This window comes from Gadus morhua, chromosome 9 (genome assembly GCF_902167405.1).
Source record: "Gadus morhua chromosome 9, gadMor3.0, whole genome shotgun sequence".
In the NCBI taxonomy this organism is placed as follows: Eukaryota; Metazoa; Chordata; class Actinopteri; order Gadiformes; family Gadidae; genus Gadus; species Gadus morhua.
In genome coordinates, this window is record NC_044056.1 from 8276425 (window position 1) to 8300494 (window position 24070).

The window sequence follows — 24070 nt, forward strand, 5'->3', positions numbered from 1 at the left end:
CTTTATTTAGTATTCATTTATATATGTCGTTTTTTTTATATAATAATAGTAATAATCTAATTTTGTTGTTCTTTTTTTAAGTATACCCTCATGTTTTCTAAGTGTTTGGTATCTATGGGTTAAGTATTTACAGAAGATATCCACAGGGTGAATACAGGGAGGACATTCAGAACTGCAATATAACCAACAGATGGTAACACAAACAGATCTATACTAATCCCCATGAATGTCACAACTAGGAGAGAAGGAGAGAGAGACAGAGAGAGAGAGGGAGAGAGATAGATAGAGACATTTGGCCACACAATAGAATCATTGTGTGTGTGTGAGGTGGATGTATTGGTTTGCTAGCCTATCAAATATTGCACACAGACATTAACGCAGACAATACACATTAACTCACTCAATTGAGCTCATGGTTGTGCAAGCCAAAAATAAATAAATACCTTGACACACACACTCACTCTCTCTCTCTCTCACACATGCACCGGCGCACATACGCTGTCTCTGTCGCAGTCCAAACACACACATGTGAACAAACACACACACACCAGCATGCACGCAGACACACAAACACACACACACACACACACACACACACACACACACACACATACACACACAAGCACGCACGCAGACACACATATAAGCACACACATGCACAGACACATACACACATACACGTGCCCGAACACACGCACAAACACACACACACACACACACACACACACACACACACACACACACACACACACACACACTCACAAACACAGGTGTGCACACACACACACATGCACGCACCCACACACCTATACACACATGTGCACGATCACACACACGCACACAGTTTAAGTTCTCTCAGCAGCTACAAATCGAGGAGCTAGCCCTCCTCTGAGACCCGTCACAGTGAAGATACCACAGACTAGAAAAGAGATGGGATTGTGTTCAAACGTAAGCAATGTGCAAAGTGAGCTAGCAGGTTACTGAATGGATTACCATAAAACTTCAAGAATATATTCAACACTCACTGTACAAGATTCTGTAGACTTTGTAGTACAATATTCTCTCTTTTTTTTCAACCGTGTCGATTACGTTAGAAAACTGTTGACAGTATATTTTCTCCTACTAACTCAAGAGCGAAACAATGGGTGATATAAGCTAAAGAAGAAGAATAAACCTTCATCATCATAATTATACATATAAAAGACAACAGAGTTACACACCAACCCAATATTAAATGGGATAAACTCTTTCTTCTGTTCACAAATAAAACAGAACACATACACAAGTGATACACATATCTAACTTAGTGGAATATTTATAAATATAATGTTTACTGATTTTGTGTGTGTGATTCTGTGTGTGTGTGTGTGTGTGTGTGTGTGTGTGTGTGTGTGTGTGTGTGTGTGTGTGTGTGTGTGTGTGTGTGTGTGTGTGTGTGTGTGTGTGTGTGTGTGTGTGTGTGTGTGTGTGTGTGTGTGTGTGTGTGTGTGTGTGTATCCATGAGTCTGTGTGTCTGTGTATGGGTACGGGTTTGTGCCTGTCTGAACATGCATGCATGTTAATGTCCATCCTAGCTTGTGTAGATGTCTTTGTTTTTTTGTTTTTCTCTCTGCTGTGCATCTACACATTAACCATTTTTACATTTCACAAAGGTAGTGGGCAGCCTACACACCTCAATAGGACTTTCACAGTCCTTCATGCCCTCACCACAACCTTTACACTGTGTTACGCAAGGGGTTAGCTCTGCAGACTCAGGTAGTGTTCCCAGGGTTATGGGCTCTGTGGAAGTGCTGGGGATGAAGCTAGGAAATGAATGAATTGGTGGCGAGAGCAATGTCTTCAGATGAACTGGTAACATTGGATAATTTCATTAGTTGGTACAGTCGGTGTAAGAGGCAAGCTGGCTGGCTGCCTGGCTGGCTGGCTGGCTGGCTGGTTGGTTGGTAGGTGGAATAGCTGGTTGGTGCACCCTTTTTCTTCTCTACTACAGCCCAGTGCAACCTCCTTCTTCTGGTGGGGGGTGTGGAGGAACTGGGGCGTAGAGAGCCTATCAGTATCAGGGAAGAGGAAATAGAAGAAATTATGTATTTTTTCAAAATGTCTATGATTGTATGTTTAATTATGCATTCATTTTTAGGATTGTTTATGCAGCAAGTATTTATAAAATCAATTTTACTTACCCATAAATACAGTTAGGCATTTCCTGCTTCTGTGAATACAGAAAAAAAGTAGAAACCGTTTAAAAGATCGGCGTTCAAGGTCATGCTATTTATAGAGACATCTTCTCGATACCATCTGTAGCGCTCAGCATTCAGCGCCGCTGGTTGTAGTACGTATAATGGCCAGTAGAGGGTGAAAGAGTGGCTAATAAACGAATAATCTATCGAGAAATATAATATATTATAATAATACTAATAATAGTATAATAGTAAATAAGGTCCCTTTTGTGTTGTTATTACCTCTGAAACAATATTTAAGTTGTTTTTAAGAATTTATACATTTTTGGAGGTTGCTTTTTGAATAACTATATACTATAAAACTCTGATACGGTTGTGATACATTCCATTACTCTGCTTATGTTCAACCCATTCAACCTCTCTTTTAGTCTCACTTGTTTGACCATTTTTACAACCACTTCCCCAAAGGGATGAACTTAATTACATATTTTTACACAAATGTGCCCTCAAATACACTCATGACGTACAGAGGCTTCTAAAACAACACATGTTCTCCTACATACAAAAATACCCTTCACACCATTAACAAAGAGGCAAATCATTACCCCAAACGACATCAGCTCCAGCCATCTACAATCATCCGCTCAACGGCTCACTCAATTAAACAAACGCTCCGCTAATTACACACGGGGCACATGTGGCTTAATAACCATGATTCAGTCCCACTTCACCGCGGACTCAGCGGGACGGTCCGTTAACCCCCCGGCTGTACCGAATCAACCCCTGCTCACCCTTGCTCTCGGCCAGCAGCTCCTCGCCCAGCAGGCCGTCCTGCCGGTTGCCCAGGACGAAGGCGAGGAAGGACAGGATGAGCGCGTTGAGGATGCCCATGATGGCCATGATGTAGGCCCAGCGCACCGAGCAGGCGCCCAGGCTGTACTTGTCGGTCTGCTCGCCGCACATCTTCCGCACCTCGTCGCTGTCCCAACCGTCCGGGTAGATCATACAGCCCAGCACCAGACACACACCTGGAGGAGGGAGGGTGGGGGGGGGGGGGGGGCAGAGGGGGGGAGGGAGGGAGGAGGGGAGGGGGAGAGGAGGGGAGGAGGCGGGGAGGAAGGAAGGAAGGAAGGGAGAGGGGAGGATGGAAGGAAGGAAGGAAGGAAGGAAGGGAGGAAGGGAGGAAGGAAGGAAGGAAGGAAGGAAGGAAGGGAGGAAGGAAGGAAGGAAGGAAGGAAGGAAGGAAGGAAGGAAGGAAGGAAGGAAGGAAGGAAGGGAGGAAGGAAGGAAGGAAGGGAGGAAGGAAGGAAGGGAGGAAGGAAGGAAGGAAGGGAGGAAGGAAGGAAGGAAGGAAGGAAGGAAGGAAGGAAGGAAGGAAGGAAGGAAGGAAAAGGATAAGAAGAATGACCGCAGAAAGAAGGGGGCAGAAAATAAGGAGGAAGGGAGTAAGAAAGGTAGGATGGGTTGGGAAAAGGAAGGAAGCGACAGAGGAAGGAAAGGAAAAGTTATCATACAGGTGTTTTTAGGAATAAGTGCAACTCGATCAATAAGTGGGACAGGTGGAGCAAAAGGGACAGATTGTTGAAGGAATCAGAGAGAAAGTACGACTGTTATTGCTTTATAGGCGCTTTAAAGGTCGGCCCACTCGTGTCTGCCTCCCCTTGGGGTTCGCTCTATGATGATATTTGCATACATTAAAAAATCGTCAAGCCTCTCCCTCTCCCCCCTCTTGCTCTCTCTCTCTCTCTCTCTCTCTCTCTCTCTCTCTCTCTCTCTCTCTCTCTCTCTCTCTCTCTCTCTCTCTCTCTCTCTCTCTCTCTCTCTCTCTCTCTCTCTCTCTCTCTCTCTCTCTCTCTCTCTCTCCCTTTCTCTTTCTCTCCCCCTCTCTCAGAGAGGCAGAGAGGGGTAAGAAGAAGTGTGGTTAATAAGCAGTAATCAGAGACATCGAGGCTGTTATGGCAGCAGGCGACCCTCATCCTCAGCCAATGGGCCGAGGATACGAATGGCCCAGAAACACCGTTCATGCATTCATTATTCTCTGCCATAGCCGGGTCGCCAGCTGATCCCGATGGCCAGTGTGCTGTTGCTCTGTGCCAAGCCAACGGTGTTCTTTTCCCCTGAGCGGATGAGAACGTCTGCAGTCTTCCCACAGCTCCCAACATGCCCGCTTCCCCCTTCCTTCATGTATGCTCCACGTTAAATATTCAGCCGCCCTTATTCCGATTTCTTTCTCGGCCCCAGGGCTGAAATCTCTTTCGTCTTCAATGTGTGTGAAGTTCTCCTCTCCTCTGTGAGGTGATGGTGCTGTGTGTGAGAGAGAGAGAGAGAGAGAGAGAGAGAGAGAGGGAGAGAGAGAGAGAGAGAGAGAGAGAGAGAGAGAGAGAGAGAAAGCGAGCAGGGCACTGAAGAAGGAGGTGACTGCACAGTAACCCACGGCATTAGTCCACACACAATCGTTTTCGTCCTGTTTCGATTGTGTATGGGGATTTCCAGAGCGACGCTAAGTGTGTCTCCATGGGGACGGAGGGTAGAGGGAGCTGCTCTTCCGCCGCAAAAAAAAAGTCTCCTAGTTACCGCGTTTTTTTAACGCGACGTAAAGAAACCAGGCGAGTTCTCATATTTTAGCGCTGCGGGTAGGTCAATGTCACGAATGGAAGACATGCAGGCACATACACACACAGGCGCACACGCACACTTCCAGGCATACACGCACAAAAGCACGCACACACACACACAGAGCATTTGACACAGTCAAGCTGCAGTTTTTTGATACAGTAATATTGCAATAATTAAAAGTAATGACGCGAGAGAGAGCGAGAGAGAGAGAGAGAGAGGTAGGGGAGAGAGCGAGAGAGAGAGAGAGAGAGAGAGAGAGAGAGAGAGAGAGAGAGAGAGAGAGAGAGAGAGAGAGAGAGAGAGAGAGTGACTGGGGCTCAAGAATGATGAATGGACTTGATGTTGAATGAATTTTGCTCCTGGAAATATCATATATCAATGTCTGATTTTCGCTGAGTGATTCAAAGGTATACTACCAGTTGTACTGTGTATACATTAACCAACAGTTCTATCGTCTCATAAATGAATTATTTCACTCCACAGTAAGGAAAGCATTTCCATAGGACGAGATGCCTGCTGCGTGACCCTGGCTCTACACAGGCTTCAAACAGACTGAATCATACATGAGGGGATAGGAGGGAGGAGACAGGAGAGGGGACAGGAGGGAGGAGACAGGAGGGAGGTGACAGGAGAGGGGACAGGAGGGAGGAGACATGAGAGGGGAGAGGAGGGAGGAGACATGAGAGGGGACAGGAGGGAGGAGACAGGAGGGAGGAGACAGGAGGGAGGAGACAGGAGAGGGGACAGGAGGGAGGAGACAGGAGGGAGGTGACAGGAGGGAGGAGACAGGATAGGGGACAGGAGGGAGGAGACAGGAGAGGGGACAGGAGGGAGGAGACAGGAGGGAGGAGACAGGAGAGGGGACAGGAGGGAGGAGACAGGAGGGAGGAGATAGGAGAGGGGACCGGAGGGAGGAGACAGGAGGGAGGAGACAGGAGGGAGGAAACAGGAGGGGGGAGACAGGAGGGAGGAGACAGGAGGGAGAAGACAGGAGGGAGGAAACAGGAGGGGGGAGACAGGAGGGAGGAGATAGGAGGGAGAAGACAGGAGGGAGGAAACAGGAGAGAGGAGACAGGAAAAGAGTTCCAGAGCAGGTGGGTCAAAGACATAGAGGCAGAGGAAGTGATTAAGAAGAGATGAATGAATAAAAGGAATAGAGGCTATCTGTTGTGTAACCTGGTTGATAAAAGTGAAGGTGGGGCAGATTGAGCGAGAGAACAAGGGAGGGAAAGGAGTGCACACCTACGGAATAATCTCCCTACATTATACAGTACATTATATAACATCTGCCAGGGAAGCCTGGGTCTGCAAACCCAACATTCCCCATAGGAAGAACTGGCTAAAGAACTAAGAACTAGACAGCAGAGGGGGCACCGTCTTCCAATACCGTGGTCTGGGATTGACTGGGAGGCCCATCTGTTCAGTACAGAAGTGAATCCAGGGCCATACAGAAACAGCTGCCCGCCAGCACCTGCTCCTGTCTTTGCTCCAGTGCTGCCCCACATCCACTGACATCATCAGGGGCTTATTCAGCATTCCCTGGAATACCAACTATTGCTTAATGCTCATCCCTGTAGCCAAATAGCAACAAACCGTGAAGAAGTCAATCTTACACGGTCGCAGGAACAAAGTCAATATTTATGTTTTTTTTGGCAGGATTCTCTCTCTCTCGGTCGTCCTCAGACGAGCTTCCATCGGAGTCTCCAATCCTCTCGGTTCTCCATACACCCGGCCAGCTCCGAAGAACTTTCAGCTCCCGCATCTTTCTTAAGCACGTCCACGTACGTTAGCGCGGAACGTCCTCGCGATCGATGCCCGCGCGTTGGTTCCCACAGGACCAGCAAAGGATTCAGAACACGTGAATGGATTGGATTAGACCTGGATTGCATTAATGAAACTTAAAATATTTCGCTTGTTAGTTGTCCAGTGAGTGTTAAATAAAAACAACAGTTTGATGTTGATGTTTGATATGAATGGGTTCAGTTTGAAGTGTGCCCCTGAATGGTTGAGCATATGCGTTGACACAAAGCCCCTACGTTAACAAGTGTTTTATTCCCATCTGGGTGATTGAACACAGCCGCTGTTGTCGACTGCGACTCTGTATACGTTTGCATCCCCTGAACCGCCCTGCTCAAAGGAAACAACACTAGATAGTGTTAAAAGGAAGAGGCGTGATGTCCTCAATGCCAACGACCGAATCAGCAGCCCCACTTATAAACCTGCTGAAAAACAACCGCCCTTCATCATAGAAATACACGTAACCTGGCTCTTCCTCCTCTGCTCTCCCTGGCCTGGTGCTCACTTGGCCATGGACATCAGTATGTATGACGGGAACCCGAGGCCCACACAGGAGGAGATGGAAACGATATAAAGTGGTGTGAGTAAAAGGTGAAAGACAGGAAGTCCATGTGGGGGTGTCCCAGGGGTCCTGTGCCCCCTTGGGGAGGGCTCAGGACCAAGATGAACATCATTAGCATAGACACACACACACACACACACACACACACACACACACACACACACACACACACACACACACACACACACACACACACACACACACACACACACACACACACACACACACCCAAACTCACACAGGCATTAACACACACACATAACCCCTGGCAGAGCAAATGTGAGCCAACACACCACACAAACACACACACACACATACTCATACACACATACACATAGACACACACACACACGCACACACACGCATGCGCACGCACACACACACAGACACACCCAAACACACACACACGCATTAACGCACACACACATAACCCCTGGCAGAGCTAGTGTGAGCCAACACACACACACAAACACACACACACATACAAATACACACATACAGATAGACACAAACAAACAGACACACTCATGCAGTCTAAAGGACACAGCAGGAACAAGGTTGGCCGCCGGGTTGGACGGGGTCCAAAATCCTGCGACACGGCCATTTGTATTCAGTACGATTCTTTTCAGTTTCCTGAAAAGAATCCCGTCAATGCACGCTTCATCAGGCTGACTCCTGTGTGCCGATATTGGCTGCGTCAACACTGAACGGAGCCCGCCGGATTGGACACGAGTCACGGCTCTGTAGCCGCTCCACAGCGGCATGAGGATCTCCTGATAGCATTTCACCCACGGTAATGTGACGGTGTGTTGTCGAGCATTTGTATTCCCAGCGCTGTCTTTTTTTGGAGCCTAACTAGAAAAAGGCACCGTAGTACAGCCTTTGAATACGAATGAATGTGTGCTGAATGTGTGTGGATATGCAAGTATGTACATGTGTTTGCGTGTGTGTGTGTGTGTGTGTGTGTGTGTGTGTGTGTGTGTGTGTGTGTGTGTGTGTGTGTGTGTGTGTGTGTGTGTGTGTGTGTGTGTGTGTGCGTCTGTGTGTGCGTGTGTCTGTGTGAGCGTGTGTCTGTTCGTGCGTGTGTCTGTGTGTGTGTGTGTGTGTGCGCGTGTGCGTGTGTTTGTGTGGGTGAGTGTGTGTGCATGTGTGTGAGTGCGGGTTTGCAAGCGTGCGATGTGTTTGTGTGTGTGTCTGCGTATCTGTGTCTGTGAGTTTCTGTCTGTCTGTGTGTCTGCGTGTGTTTGTGTTTCTGTGTGTGCGTGGTTCTGTGTGTCTGTGTGTGTTTAGTTGTGTCTATGCGTGTGTGCGTGTGCGGGACTCTCTCTTTGCAGCCAAGATAACCTTGGTCTTCCCATCACTCTCTTCGCTGCTGCACATCTAAGGAGGCATGAAATAGGATTAGCATTTTTTTTCTGCTTCCATATTCCTGTGTGGTTCCAATTTCCACTTGCTCTCTTTCCCTCTGACAAACAGAATTTTGCATGCACACATATTAAAATCCCTCAAATGCATAGGGGATCTGTCCCTGCTGCACGCATTCAAACACACATGGACACACACAGACGCATTCACACACACAAACACACAAAATGTACATATATTGACCTATATTGAAACAAATGTGTCAGAGTAGCAATCCCTTCTCCACACCTCATTACTTACGATCGCATTGCTGATAAAGGGAAATATTTAGCAGGCACTTGAACCTCTTGGGCATAAGTATCTCTGTAGTGCACAGACAGCAGGATTCCCACCACCAGCTGGTGTCAAAACCAATGCATACACCACAGTGCCTTAGTGCAGCATAGATCCACTGGCGGATGTGTTGAGAACCATCCTGGGTCTTCTTGGTGATGATTATCAACCCTGCGTGTTTACTAGCTAACCACCTCTCCGGTGTATTAGCTCACACAGCTGAGTTGACAGTGGTTGTTCAACAGCACGACTGCAACAGAAAAGGCCAGATGTGAGTTCGGTGTGCAGTGTCTAGTGTTCATCCCAGCAGGGGCTCTTATGAATATGGATAGTTTAGTGTTCTTTAAACCCCGACTGTGTTGTTGGAAAAGGGCCGTGGCGCTTCCTAAAATATAGACGTCCCTATCGCACATGGTTCGTCATAAAGAGCTGCGATGCTGCAACAACGTCAAGCGTGAATTTATGAAGAAAAAAGTCACAAGAAACAACAGTGATTAGCAAGAAACCACTGCCATATCTAGGCTTGGGTATTTGGGGAAGTTTTTTAAGCAATAGCCACCATGTTTTTGTGTTGCTGACATTGATTGTGCAATGCTTTTTACTTGGTGAGATTTGGTGGGGAATCAGACCAGGTGTCAAGTGTCACTATGACACAGACATTCTCTACCTTTCCAGCCTTCTCGCAAGGCAAGTTGCTTACATCAGTATTTTGCTTGTTTAATTACACATCCAAATGAATGGACATCGATAGATAGTTTGCTTTGAACCTTAAGCTGATAGAGCTGTGAGGCTAATGGCGGGTGATCCTCCATTACAGTTGAACCATGTTAGGTCAAAGCCTCAGCTGAATCGCCTGACCTCCAGTACAAGGACCTCCAGTATGAGGCAGATTGTTTTTTATTAGGAGAGCCCAGTAAGACAATGAAATAAACAAACACAAATTAACCCATTTTATACTGCTTCATGGGCCCGTAAAAACGGTCCCATGCCTATGTTCAGTAAACCACTCTGATATCTAAAAGGCCCCTGGTGCGACTCTGATAAAAAACTGAATAAGAGTCTAGGAGGCCAATCTGGCCTCCTTTCCTCTCCACCGCAGGTAATGACGTGAACATGTAATCGCCCGCAGAATATGCAGGATAAGTAAGGGGAGTCAGGTGAGTTTCAGAGGTAGAAAATCTGCTGACCTTTTACTTAAAGGTTGCTGTTTGGAAGCTCTGAATTGCCTGGGAGAAGCTATGCATGAATAATGCATCTGTGAATAAGACAGACCTTCATCATCTCTCTATTTCACCAAGCGTGGAGTGCCACGGATCATGGTAATATGATGGAGCCTCCGTCAGCATTCCCCACGGTCATTACCATTATAAGGCCATGTAGGTCCCCTGTCAATCATAGGTCAAAGGCAGTATTACTTGATATCTGACCACCAGGGGGCAGATGGAGCATGCCAAAGCAAACCAACCTGTCTTCCACTAGGTAGGCAGGACCTTTAGAGCCCACGTTCCAGCTGCAAAACAGAACTCAAACACACACGGATACACACAAACTCAGACACACACACACACACACACACACACACACACACACACACACACACACACACACACACACACACACACACACACACACACACACACACACACACACACACACACACACACACACACACACACACCACCACACACACAGACACATGGACACACACACAGCCTTGGTCAATGTTGTTAGTTGAGAAGGGGTCTGAGATGTCAACAGAGGATACCCAAGCTGGGGATTATTCAGCTTCGAGCCATCTGGACTTTGAACCAACTCTGACCCAAATCACGACCCATTCCAATAATATGTACGTCGTTGACTTCTCATTCTCCTCAAGAGACTAGCAGCAAAATGCTTGCAAAAAGACGTTTCAGAAACCAAACAAAGATTCATGATTTCAGTCTGAAGATGACCATGCAAAAGCCAATTTGAATGACCATGCTATATTTATATTTGTATTGTACTATAATCTTCTTGACCTCAAGGTTGTGTGTGTGTCACTCCACCACGAGTTACGAAGTTAGCTTCAAATGCTATTCAATGAAATCCGCAACATCCTTGTTACTTGAGCGGATCAAAGGAAGCGCACAGACCCTACAGGCTGGAAACGTGTAATTAAGACTCTGGTGTTCTTAAAGAAAGGAAGACGTCATTAATCTTGCTTCAGCACACAGAAATTTCCAGCTCATTAAAACAAAAGGGCTGACTTCCAGAACACCTCGCTATCCACAGGACTGATTTCTGGTTGTCATATAAGACATGGTCTTTTTCTGTTAAAAAATAGCAGCCTGTTAGGGTTTGACACCAGACTAGGTTTCTGATTTGCTTAGACCTGCATCCAGCAAGCAATCTTTTTGAATCGAGAAACCTGACATTAGATTTGTATCCAGATCTGTTCACATGCTACCTAACGTGTAGCTGAGATATTTCCCTGGTTCATGCAGACACAGCCTTAGTTCTATCTTTCAAATTATAATGATTATGATGAGCGGCCGTAATGAGAAAATTACATCTAATGGTGTTCATTGCCTGGTGTGTTGTTCAACATCCACACACTGGCTCTTGTGAAGAGAGGCAGGCTATAGAGTTCACACACTGGGCAATTAAGATTCATATCCACAGCTACCCGACGGGACCGCAGTCTTACCACTTCGACTTGAGAGTTGAGGCAATGTCCCTCAGAGTGCTGAGACAAATGAGACCATACAATGTGCACCGTGCTGTTGAACGGAGTCAATAATCTGATTGTTAGGTTTCAGTTTGTAATGGGTAGAGTGAAAAGACCCTTTTAACAGTGGAAGTGATATTATTGGCATGTAGAAAGGTGAGTTTTAGTCAGAATACTTAAAAAGAAGGAAACTTGGAAAAAAAATACAAGGTGTCACCCATACAAACAGAGAAGGAAGGAAATAGAAATAGTGCTGAAAATAAAGTAAAACTCACAATAACCGAAACATTAAGCAATAACTAAATAGCTGTCATTTAAACCTTGACAATCCCACAAATTGTGTTGAACCAGGGAGAGTCTACACAGCTTCACCCGTGATCCATGCACTGCCTTCCAGACATTTGTGGACAGCAACCACCACCTCAGCGCGGCTGTTTGAAATATAAAGAGAGAAATAAACAAAGATGTCAAAAGTATCAGCGCTGCAGGTGTGTGTGTGTTGGGGGGGGGGGGATGTAGAGCGCTAGAAAACGTCAGACTTTTCCGAACTACAGATCTCAGCCATCTGCCCCGCGATACGAGAGCTGCACTCCGAGCTACAGGAGATCATGAGCTGTCTCCCCGTCCCGTTCTGTTCCTGGTCCTATGGGGCCCCCAAACTGGATACAAGGCTGAGAGCCCCGAGTACCAAACCGGTCGGGGGCCTCTCTTTCGTCAACACCCCTCAGCAGCTGTTTCCTGCCCTGGGATCCACAACAGCCCACCTATCAGTGGTTGCAGGAGAACAGGGATGTCTTACTTCATCACCCTTCTGCTGTTCCCCGGTGCCAGTGGAACTTCTTGGAAGCGTTACAGAAATCTTTCAAACATTTCACACTTACGAGAACTTTTTTTTGTCTTGTTCCAAACCAGCATCCCTGCAGTGAAAGCGGTATGCTACTCCGGCATACTGAGTATTATGGGATGTAGGAAGACCTCCTCCTCTGATATGAAACAGGTATTAAGAACCGAAAGCGAGGCAGGGCACAGCAGCCTCTGTCTCCAGCGCGGGGTTAAATAAAGCAACACCCAGAACTCCCGTGGGATTTACTGTCCAGCAATTAACCCCCATCGACCGGATTCACTGTGACCTCTAGAAACAACGCTACAGTCCACAAGGTATCTCTTCGACCCTATCTCTGTCTCTGACTCTCTCGCTCTCTCTCTCTCTCGCTCTCTCTCGATCACTCTTTCTATCTCTCTCTCTCTCTCTCTCTCTCACTCTCTCTCTGACTCTCTATCACTCTCTCCCTCTCTCTATCAATCTTTCTATCTCTATCTCTCTCTCTCTCTCTCTCTCTGTATCTCACTCTGTCTCTCTATCACTCTACCCCGCTCTCTCTATCTCTCTCTCTCCTGCTCTCTCTCTTGCTCACCCTCATATCAGCACAAGCCTAATCAAACCCACCCCATCATCCGCATGCATATCATTATGCATATCATTATTATGCATTATGCGTTTGAAAACACATTGCGGCGAGATATTCACTCACACCTCAACGGCATCACAATGTCGACCCCCTGATTCGGGCTCAACATGTGTCTCTGGAGCAGAGTGGCTGGGCTCAGACTGCAACGCTCCACGTGGATCCACCTGATGGGAACCAGGTTCCCTTGGTTCAGGGTTGAGTAAGACTAAAGTGCGGAGGTGGGGGAGGGGGGGGGGACTGCGGAGAACCAAAGGGTTGAAGGGCTGATCACACCGCTCCCCCTCTGACAGTAGAGGTTAAAGGTAAAGGAGGTGGAGGGGGGAGAGGGGTGCATAGGTGGGTGTACAAAGGGTGCAGGGGTGATGGTAGGGTGAGGGGTGGAGGGGGTGCGCATAGGTAGGTGTACAGGGTGGTAGGGTGATGGTGGGGAGAGGGAGAGGGGGGGAGAGGTTCATAGGTTTGTGAACAAAGGGTCCTGGGGTTGACAGTGTGGGGGAGGGGGGAGGAGGGCATAGGTGGGTGTACAAAGGGTGATGGGGGGGAGGTGGGGGGTGAGGGGGGAGGTGGGGGGTGAGGGGGGGGACGGGGGTGAGGGGGGAGATGGGGGTGAGGGGGGAGGTGGGGGTGAGGGGGGAGATGGGGGTGAGGGGGGAGATGGGGGTGAGGGGAGGGATGGGGATGGACCGCAGTGAGCACAGCACAGCTGAGCTGAGGAATCGTTGAAACCGGGCGTGGGGGTTTGTGGGGGTCTTGGTGGAGACAGGGGGGTGGGGGGGGGGGCTTATGTAACAGAGCACAGATGCACCCCCCTCCTACCCCCTCCATGCCCCCCCTACCTTGAGCGAGGACGAGGATTGGCCATGGCCGAGCTTGGGGATCAAAAGCAGCCTTTGAGGCTCTCGGAGCGCGTCGGGCCCAGGGAGGGCCTGGCTCGCGGTCGGCCGTCTGACACTGACAGTATTTAGGCCGGACCCGACCGAAGGGGTGCAGCGCCTCGGAATAACAGAGCCCTGCTGGCCGAGGACGCTGAATATTGATGAGCGGTTATATTGAGAAGAGCGAAATAAAACACAGAAAAGAAGGTCGTCGCCTGGAACGGCGAGACGGGCCGGGGCTCTGTCTGAATGTGAATGTGTTGCGTAGGGGTGGGGTGGGGGGGGGGGGGGGCGTTAAGTAAGGGCACACGCTGCTCTGCCCCTTAGGAAATGAATGATAGATGCATAGATGTATGCAAAGTTAGTGTTGTGCATGCATGATCCAAGAGGTGCATGCCGACACTGCTAGAATGCAATAAATGTCGGCATATGCATTTGCATTTGCACTCTCTCTCTCTCTCTCTCTCTCTCTCTCTCTCCCTCTCTCTCTCTGTCTCTCTCTCTATCTCTCTCTCTCTCTCTCTCTCTCTCTCTCTCTCTCTCTCTCTCTCTCTCTCTCTCTCTCTCTCTCTCTCTCTCTGTCTCTCTGTCTCTCTGTCTCTCTCTCTCTCTCTCTCTGTCTCTCTCTCTCTCTCTCTCTCTCTCTCTCTCTCTCTCTCTCTCTCTCTCTCTCTCTTTCCCTCACTGACCCTGGCAAGTTACAGTTTTGGGTCACAGCGTCCTTGTTGTTGCCTTCATCGTCCATCATCTTCGTCTGTGGGATAAACCAGCCTCTGTTCCTGTCTACTTGAGGCTCCTTCTTAGATCGAGACTCTAGACTGCGGCCAAGTGGTACCTGTTAAAGGCATCAGGAAGACCCCCCAGAGGGCGATAATGGCTTCGGTAGCGTTTCACATCTCGTTCACTTTACATCCGTTCACTATGACATACGTCATAACATCCACACAACACCGCCGAACAATCGATACTCTGAATTATGAATTAAATGATCAAATATTCATGATTAACGCATTCAAGCTCTTAACCGCACACCTTTAAAAGCATTGATTCTGGTCTCGGTGGTGAACAGTGCGAGTGTGGCTATTTATAAACACATAAACACGGGATGTGTTAAAAGTGTTAAAAAGGTGCAAATGAACCGTCACAACACCGCCGCCCCCTGCCTCGCCTGAGGTGTGTTGGCAGGGCGGCGAACGGCAGGGCGAGCGGCCTTCTGCTTCACCGGCACGCTCCCCACTGTGATTACTAGTCAAACGAGACGACAGGTGGTTAACACCCTAATGCTTCCATTTATATTTTGTCCGTTTCGATTAGCGATCAAACGCTCTGGGCGGTACCGGAGGACAGAGGGCCAGGGACAGGGTATCGGAGTGGCTGCAGGGGGCCCGAGTTACACCTGAAAGGGTCCGGGTTCATCCCCATTGTCGGAAGCGTAAGCCCTCTTCTTGAGCACCTTTGTTTTTTAATGACCTGTATCTTGATGAATCTTAATTTATGCAAACGCCTGCTAATTAGTTGGGAATTAAAAAGATATATATATTATAAAAATAGGAAGATGAACGACAGAAAGAGGAAAACACACATATAGAAATTCGTGGGCACAGAAACACAAGAGAAGTACATTAATTCAGGTTATAATATAATCCGATATATATATCATTCGATCTGGTTTGGATTAATTGGCTAAGGATCAGTGATCCATTTCATTTGATTTCGTAGAAAAAAAGAATATATATACATATAATTAGCGGGTAGCACATTCCCCTCCAGTGGCACTGTTCCAACAGCAGGTGAGCATCCCGATGGGATTAACACAGTTCAAACCGCTGCTGCTGTGTCCTGGCTGTTCTCCACAGAGATACACACTAAGGTTGATTAGTGGGGTCACTGCAGACTTTGTGCACACATGTTTAGGGAAGTTGTGGATGAGTTGGAACACACAAAAACATAACCTCTTGGTTATGTAGCAACCACCCCTAGTGGGTGCTACACACTGGTGGTGGTGAGTGAGGTCCCCCCTTTCAATGTAAAGCGTCTTTGAGTGTCTAGGAAAAAGCGCTATATAAATTCAATGCATTATTATTATGTGTCTGCACATAAACAGTGATATTCATGAGGTTTTTGTAGTTTTCTCGCAAAATGATTTATTCTTACAATGGTTATTCCTAAACGTGTTGGAAAGTTGATGACATGTTTGTGGCATTTTACTTGTCTGTGTGCACTCTCATACTGACAAAACACAATCCCTCTGCAAGTGAATTATTTTTCTACCTCTGTGAACTGGCGTGCTTTTTGAAGGTCAGTGTGATATTGTGTCGGAGATGATGATCCCTTTCGCCTCAAATGTTAAGTCCTCCTCTCTTGCCTCATTATCATTCAAAACGAGTCAAACATTTGCATGTCTTTTCAAGGTTGGTGTCTGAAAGGCCTCCGCTGAAATTAAACAGAACTGAAGGAAACTCAAAACTTCAGGTCAGAATTTGTAAAAAGACGAGCTGGTAATGGCCTGCAGAGTCATCGGACGGCTATGCTATGCTACAGCTTGTCATTACAGTTAATACGACACAACCGACGTCTGAGCAGGCAAAATATGTGAATGCATTAACCTTTTTCCTGTGAAATGTGCCAAGTTATGTCACTTTTACACAATCGGACTCACAGTCACAAGATGGCATGAAAAGGAAAAAAGACATAAAGGTTAAAGTATTCATTGCTGCTTTCAAAGTGTTTTCGATGTTTTTATTTACCGAATGATATTGGAGTTACAAAACAAGGAAAAACAGCCGTAAAGCTTCACTCACGCTGATGTGCACATGAATGAATTTGAACACAAACACGCACACACACACACACACACACACACACACACACACACACACACACACACACACACACACACTACTAAAAAGCATTAATCAACATACAGAAATCCCCCTGATTCAGCTTTCAGACGGATGGCACTGAAGTGCAGTGAGACCTGAAAAAGTGTGTGAGGGCACTATCTGGGCACACTACCCACTATCCATAGCTCTGCTCTCCACTATCTGGGCACACTACCCACTATCCATAGCTCTGCTCTCCACTTGGCTTTGATGCCCCTTCAGAGCACACCTCTCAGCAGAACTAATGGAGCGCCAGACGAGATGCAAGTGGTGGTGAAAGGAGGCGATAATGTCAGTGAGAGAACAGACGGAGATAAAGAGAGTGTGTGCGTGAGAGAGAGAGAGAGAGAGAGAGAGAGAGAGAGAGAGAGAGAGAGAGAGAGAGAGAGAGAGAGAGAGAGAGAGAGAGGGGGGGGGGGAGAGAGTGAGAGTTAGAGAGAGTGTTTGTAGAGAGAGATACAGTAAGTGAGAGAGTGAGAGACAGAAAGAGAGTGAGAGAGTGTTTGAGAAATAGATATAGACAGTGGTCTATCTCTATTCCACCACCAGGAAGTGGTGGTGAAAGGAGGCGATAATGTCAGTGAGAGAAAAGATGGAGATAAAGAGAGAGTGTGGTTGTGTAAGAGAGAGAGAGAGAGAGAGAGAGAGAGAGAGAGAGAGAGAGAGAGAGAGAGAGAGAGAGAGAGAGAGAGAGAGAGAGAGAGGGAGAGAGAGAGAGAGAGAGAGAGAGAGAGAGAGAGAGAGAGAGAGAGAGAGAGAGAGAGAGAGAGTGAGAGTGAATGAGTGTTTGTAGACAGATAGAGACAGTGTGTGTGAAAGATAATGTTTGTTTGTCTGATGTATTTCTTGATTGACTCCACCTCCCTCATATCAATCTACTGATTATCAATTAATTGCTATTGACATGACAAATATAGCAAAATTAAAATCTCAAACAGCATGTTTACAAAATCTCACCTTCACAGGCAAGTTAGATGGCAATAAAAGAATCCCGTTGTGAGTGAGATCTCATTCTGTATGAGATCTCGAACATGAGACTTAGAGCCAAGCCCCCAGACAGTAGCTGTGTTCGAAATCGTTCCCTATCACGGATATAGTGCACTATATAGGGTGCTCGCCAGTTTGTAGTGGTGTTCGAATTCTCAGTGGTTAATTTCCTTCATTATATAGTGGACAATAAAGTACCCAAAATTACTCCTGTATACCTCAATGCAATGCGCCCCTGTTTTCTAAACGTCTCTTTCTGACGCAAATGACGTTTAGAAATGTTTAACGTAGTCTCCGAATTACCGTTTGTTTGTTCCCTATATAGTTCACTATATCATGAACCCTATAAAAGGGAACAGTGAGTGAGTGAATAGGGAACGATTTCGAACACAGCCAGTGTGCCTAATTAGGGGCCCTGATGATGCAGAGCATGCACTGAAACAGAAGGGCCCACGGTTCAACAAACAAATAGGCCTTTAACCCATGCTCCGTTAAATAAAGTTTAATGATTCAAAATGTGTTACTGATTCTCATTGGAGACATGTCATCCAAATATATGCATAAAAAACATCAAGTTGCCCAAATTAGCGTAAGTGTTGCTTTTTAAATCAAGTAGCTTTCTCATTAACTGTTAACCCATTAACATTACAAATTATTTGGTCTTTCAGCGAAATCATTGAATTCCATTAGACAGATAGGAAAGGCCAACCTGGATAAGTAAAATAGGACCACTGTATTCCACACATTTTAGTGTCCCGCATTACATCTATGAGCAGTCATCTTAACCCAAAGTTGTTAGGCAGCGCGCACGCACGCACACACACACACACACACACACACACACACACACACACACACACACACACACACACACACACACACACACACACACACACACACAAACACACGCATGCACGCACACCAAACACACACACACACACACACACACACACACACACACACACACACACACACACACACACACACACACACACACACACACACACACACACACACACACACACTCACACCCCATCTGGACGCACCATGAATGAAGATCTGCCTGGAGGGTGATAAAATGGAGGAGTAATTATGGATGACCTAGTAGTGCCTCTCAGGGCAGTGCTAAGGTTGGTTTTGTGTTTCTCTCGGTTAATTGGCCTCACCGACTGCGAACGGAAGGGCTAAGAAGGAGCTGGGGGGAAACAGAAAGACAGAGAGAGAGCGGGGATGAGATAAAAGGATGAGCACATACTGCACTCGTTAAGAAGAAAGAAATGTGGTTGAAAAATAATTTTGAAAAGGCAGAGCTTGTAAGTTCCACATCACAAGTCACGAGTCGAGTAGGAGTTGAAAGAGAGCGTTGCGTATAACAACGACAATAGAAAAAAAAAAAAGAAAGAGAAAATATGACAATGCCAGATTGTCGTTCATTAACACAAAAACAAACAAAACACACAAACATACACAAACACACACACACCCATATACACACACACGTGGGAGCAGATGTGTTGTTGCGTGACACAGCTCCATTGAGTTGTGAGAGCGAGGCCGGGTGAAAGATCCCAAGAGTACCTTCCCCTACGGTAGACATTTTGAGAGCTTCTAGCGCATGTGATCCTAGTGGGGTCGTCCCTCATCAAATATTCAGCGGCTTTACCCTGGTTTCCCCTGGAAACTGCATACCAGGGAGTGTGTGTGTGTGTGTGTGTGTGTGTGTGTGTGTGTGTGTGTGTGTGTGTGTGTGTGTGTGTGTGTGTGTGTGTGTGTGTGTGTGTGTGTGTGTGTGTGTGTGTGTGTGTATGTGTATGTGTGCATGCGAGCGTGCAAGTGTGTGTGTGCGTGTGTGTGTTCGTGAGTAGGTGTATGCTTGCAATGCTGACTCTAACTAGCCTTTGCTGATCTCGCTCTCTGTGCAATATGGGCTGATGAGTGTCTGTTTACAACCGTGTTTACACGCTGTTCAATGGGATTCATGGAGGCATATTTATCTTAAAAGTGTGGGACATTTATTCTGTACAAGCAACATGGCTCATGCCCCTGCCATTGAGTTTGTGTTGTGAACGCCTCTTGAAGGCACGTACACATTGCGACATGAAAGCATATCTGTGTAGAAGCTGTTATACTGTCAGACAACAACAACAAACTAATTAACCATTGATGATGAAAATCACAACAAATAGACCAGGCGAGAGTTGCAAAAAAAAACCTAGGTGAGTAGTAGTAAGTAAGGTAGAGAATGAGTTGGTAGATAAAAATGCACCTCAATGCTTCTTTCTCCCTCCGTATTGGCCTTGAAAAGCAACACCAGCGATTTCACGCAACGCAAAGCTGTGCCTTTTGAAAACATTTAATCTGAAAATGCTAGCCTTGGAAAATGGGCTCAAAAATTATTTCAAACTCATTAATTGCAAATTTAGACATTAGTCTGACCTTTGCCAAGGAAATTGTGTTTATGGATTCTTTATTTTTTATTTATCCATCTCTCTTGCCCTCTATCTCACTCCTTCCCTACCTCTGTCTCCCCCTGAAGCACCCTCTGTCTGACTGTCTGTCTCACCCTGTGTCTCATTCCCCATCTCATCTTCATGTTCCCTCTCCCTCACTCTGTCTCTTACCCTCAATCTCATCCTCCCTGACACACCCTCTCTCCGCTTTCTATTATTGCATTTGCCTCTGTGGTTGTGAGTGGTGGTGGTGGGGATGGAGTTGGAGGCTAAGGTGGTGGTGGTGGTGGCGGTGGTGGTGGTGGTGGAGGCCTTGGATGTGGTGGGGTTGGTGCCAGTAAAAACGATGATAGCGATGGTAATAGTGAGCATAGTGGTGGTAGTGCTAGTGATGATAGTGGTTTGGTAGTGATGATAGTGGTTTGGTAGTGTTGATAGTGATGATGCTAGCGATGATAGTGGTGGTAATAGTGAAGACAGTGATGGTAATAGTGGTGGTGGTGGTTGTAGTGATAATATTGGTAGTAATGGTGTTGATAGTGGTGATGCTATGATGATACTGCAACTGGGGTGTCAGCAGTAGCAGCAGCAGTGACAGCAGCATGAGTGTAACCTTGAGCTAAGTGTAATGATGTTAGACAGCGCCAGGCAGCTCTGCTCAATAGCGGTCCAGGTGCCAGCGTTATTCCTTCTTGGCTTCCTGTTGCACCTGGAGCCACATGGCCGAGCGCTGCTCTCCTCAGATGGCTTCACACCTGTATTCCAGCAAGATCATCAAGCTGGACTGTTGCACATACTCCTGTACTCTCTGTTTGTCCTGGTCACCAGGAAGTGGGTGTGACAGGTGACCACACATTCGGGTCACATGTATAGGTGGCCTTTATCATGCATTTAGGTATGATCTACCATGTGTAAACATCTCGCCACCTCAGCTGAAAACATGTCTGTGTGCAGGCCATTGAAAACCTTAACAGGAGATCTTGCTTATATATCTCAGAAGGGTTTTAATGTCATGTCGAGGTGTGAAGGCTACTACAGCATAACAAACAGTTGAGAAGGGAGAGGTTTTCAGTTATTGAGCTATCGCAGTCTGGCATTGTGAGTTGTACGCCCATATGATAACATTTGACCAACATCGATTTTTTTCAACTTAAGACAATCACTCACCACAGCCCTCAAAGTGCCATTCATCATCAACACATCGATTGCTCTTAGACAAAAACGCTGTGATGAATTACTTCGAGGGACTCTCTCGGAGCCCCAGAAACACCCGCACCCCTCATCAGCACCATGGACAGCGGTCGCCCTGGCTACGGTCCGCTACAGCTGCCTCAAGTAACGGCCAAGTCACTAGCAGCGTCAAAACATCCCCAAAAACATCCCCCCAAAAAAGACGCCTACACGATGCCATTCATCTTATCACCAAAGGACACGCCGTGCACGTCTAACCCGGCAACAAAACAAGAAACACTTACCAGACGCAGCCTGCATCCAGCCGCAGATCTTAAACACGGTGGAGGTGCTGAGCAGGAAGAAGAGGCTGAAGCAGCCGATGCAGCTCACCACCAGCATCATGGACATGCCGATCAGGAAGGAGGCGGCCTTGAAGGCGGTGGATGGGATGGCCGCGAACTCGGTGAAGCTCCCCTGGCACGTCAGCTCCCGGGCTATGCCGTCCCCGGTGCAGAAGTGGAAGAGGCCGAAGTAGCCGGCCTGTGGCGTGTCCATGCCATCGCCGATCCAGTAGGGCTGCGAGAAGATCGTCACGTTGACGATGCCTAGCAGGATCGTGAAGATGGCCCACAGCAGCCCGATCACACGGGAGTTCCGGACGTAGTTGGTTTGGTACAGTTTCGCAGCTTCCGCGGAGGGTAACATTGATGCGGCAGCTCCTGGGATCATCGTATGGAAACGGGAGACTTAAGGAGGAGGTTTCTGCACGGTCGATGAGCGTACAATCCGCGGACGAGCTACAGATGCGCCATGCATACGGTGCAAGAATTACGCAAAAAATAAACCCTGGCTCTGCAACATGAAACGGTGCCGTTTGACGAACGCGATCAGCAGCTCATCAACCGCGAGGAACGACGAGTCGAGAATCATTCCGATTAAGTCGAGTCTCGAGAGCAGAAACCCCCCCTCAGAAGCGAGCCCTGCACCGAGCAACACGCTTCTTCCCTGCCGCTTCTGTGGAGCGCCACCGACGTCTGGCCGTGGCACTCGGACGTGCACATCGCACGACGTTACGCACGCCACTCGCTGATGGTGATGTCCTTAGAATACCTAAGGAGCCTCCATCCACACGCAGGGCAGCCTGGGGAACAAACACCGCTCGGACTACGGGAGGGTGCTGTGGCCGGTTCAGCTCGTTGAGCAGTGTCGCCAGATTGGGACAGATTTCCCGCCCAATCTGGCGGGAAATTTGGCAAACAAAATGTCCAGATTGGGCGGGAATTTTGTCCCAATCTGGCAACACTGTCGTCGAGCCGAACCCTGACGCACAGATGTTGCGTAATTATGTCCCCTGGCGGAGGGATGGGTGATCGCGTCTGCCTTGCTCCGGCGCATCAGCATCTAACGTGATCTGTTCATATGTGTCAGTCAGACCACCCTTCTCCAGACCGTTGAACGTTATAGTGAATAGGTCATGTGGTGGCCAGTGGAGCCGATGGGGGAAGACAGACAGGGGAGAGGGAGAGGGGGAAGCAGACGCAACGATGAGGAGACGAGCGACAACTACTCCCCTAGCGACAGGATGGCGCAGCGGCAACACGTAGTGCTGTGGAAACCCTGGTGATGATGTGATCAGATAGACGGACTGTGATGAAAACGGTTTTAATAGCCTAGGCTGCTAGTGGGCAGGTCAGTCTGTTTGGCGCAAAACGCATTATTATGTTCTTGCAGCTCGTGGGGAACTTGGTGAAATAGTTCGGGGAACCAATACTATTGCCATGTACTCGTGTGCCATAACAAGCTGACAAATTGTCGTTAGCATTAAACCTCAAAGTTATGATGATGATGATGATGATGATGATGATGATGATGATGATGATGATGATGATGATGATGATGATGATGATGATGATGATGATGATGATTATGATGATGATGGTGGTCATCGTCATCATCTTCAATTTAAATTATTGTCGGAAGAGAATTTTAAGAAGTTTAAATTAACCTAAAATGTAAAGGCTAATGATCACATCCACAAGAACCAAACGTAATTGATCCAACGGTTTGGACTCCAATGTTTGGCTGATCGTCTGATCCCGGTGTCCTCAGGTTATCAAGAGCTAGTTGTGAGGAGTTAGGAGTAGCCTACATAGTGCAGACGAGTCCACTCCTAATGTGTGGTGGAGGTTCAGGAGGTTCTAAACAAGATGACCACAGCAGGCAGACCACGGTGGTCGCTTAAAGGTGCTGTAGACTATGTAAGATTTAATAGCTTTTATTTGATTGGTCATGAATGGCACGGTCATCCGTCAACTTCTACTGAGTGAAATGTGCTGTGATAATTAGGAGTTGACTCCACCTGCCTCCGTTTGAGCACATTTAGATTTCAGAACGGCTTATTTCTACGTTCTCTCTCTCTCTCTTTAAAACTCTCGAATCTTACCGACAGCATCATTATCGGTGAGCTCTCTACGTTGCCGCAACACTCAGTAACGTGTTGTTTTAGGATTGTAAAAATAGACCATTGATAGCACTGCATGAATTCATGTTAGTTGCGTGAGTACAAGCAAACACGTGAATAAGGCACACACATGTGCATGCATGAACACAGGGACGCACACAAGGCACACACACACACACACACACACACACACACACACACACACACACACACACA

General features: G+C 47.3%; 1 protein-coding gene across 1 annotated transcript; it reads right to left on the reverse strand.

Moving 5' to 3' along the window:
* Positions 1 to 1445: 1445 nt before the first annotated feature.
* On the reverse strand, positions 1446 to 22848 carry LOC115551416 (LHFPL tetraspan subfamily member 3 protein). Its single transcript, XM_030367135.1, has 4 exons — positions 21696 to 22848; positions 2969 to 3205; positions 2181 to 2209; positions 1446 to 2047 (listed from the first exon to the last, which is right to left on the reverse strand). The coding sequence occupies exons 1-3, from the start codon at positions 22120 to 22122 to the stop codon at positions 2193 to 2195; spliced, it is 681 nt and encodes a 226-aa protein (XP_030222995.1). The 5' UTR covers positions 22123 to 22848; the 3' UTR covers positions 1446 to 2047; positions 2181 to 2192.
* Between the last annotated feature and the right edge of the window lie 1222 nt (positions 22849 to 24070).

Coding starts and splice junctions, on each gene's coding strand:
- LOC115551416 (XM_030367135.1), bottom strand. CDS start 22,122: ATGATCCCAGGAGCTGCCGCATCAATGTTACCCTCCGCGGAAGCTGCG. Junction 3,206..21,695: donor CTGGATGCAGGCTGCGTCTG/GTAAGTGTTTCT, acceptor TCCCTCCTCCAG/GTGTGTGTCTGGTGCTGGGC.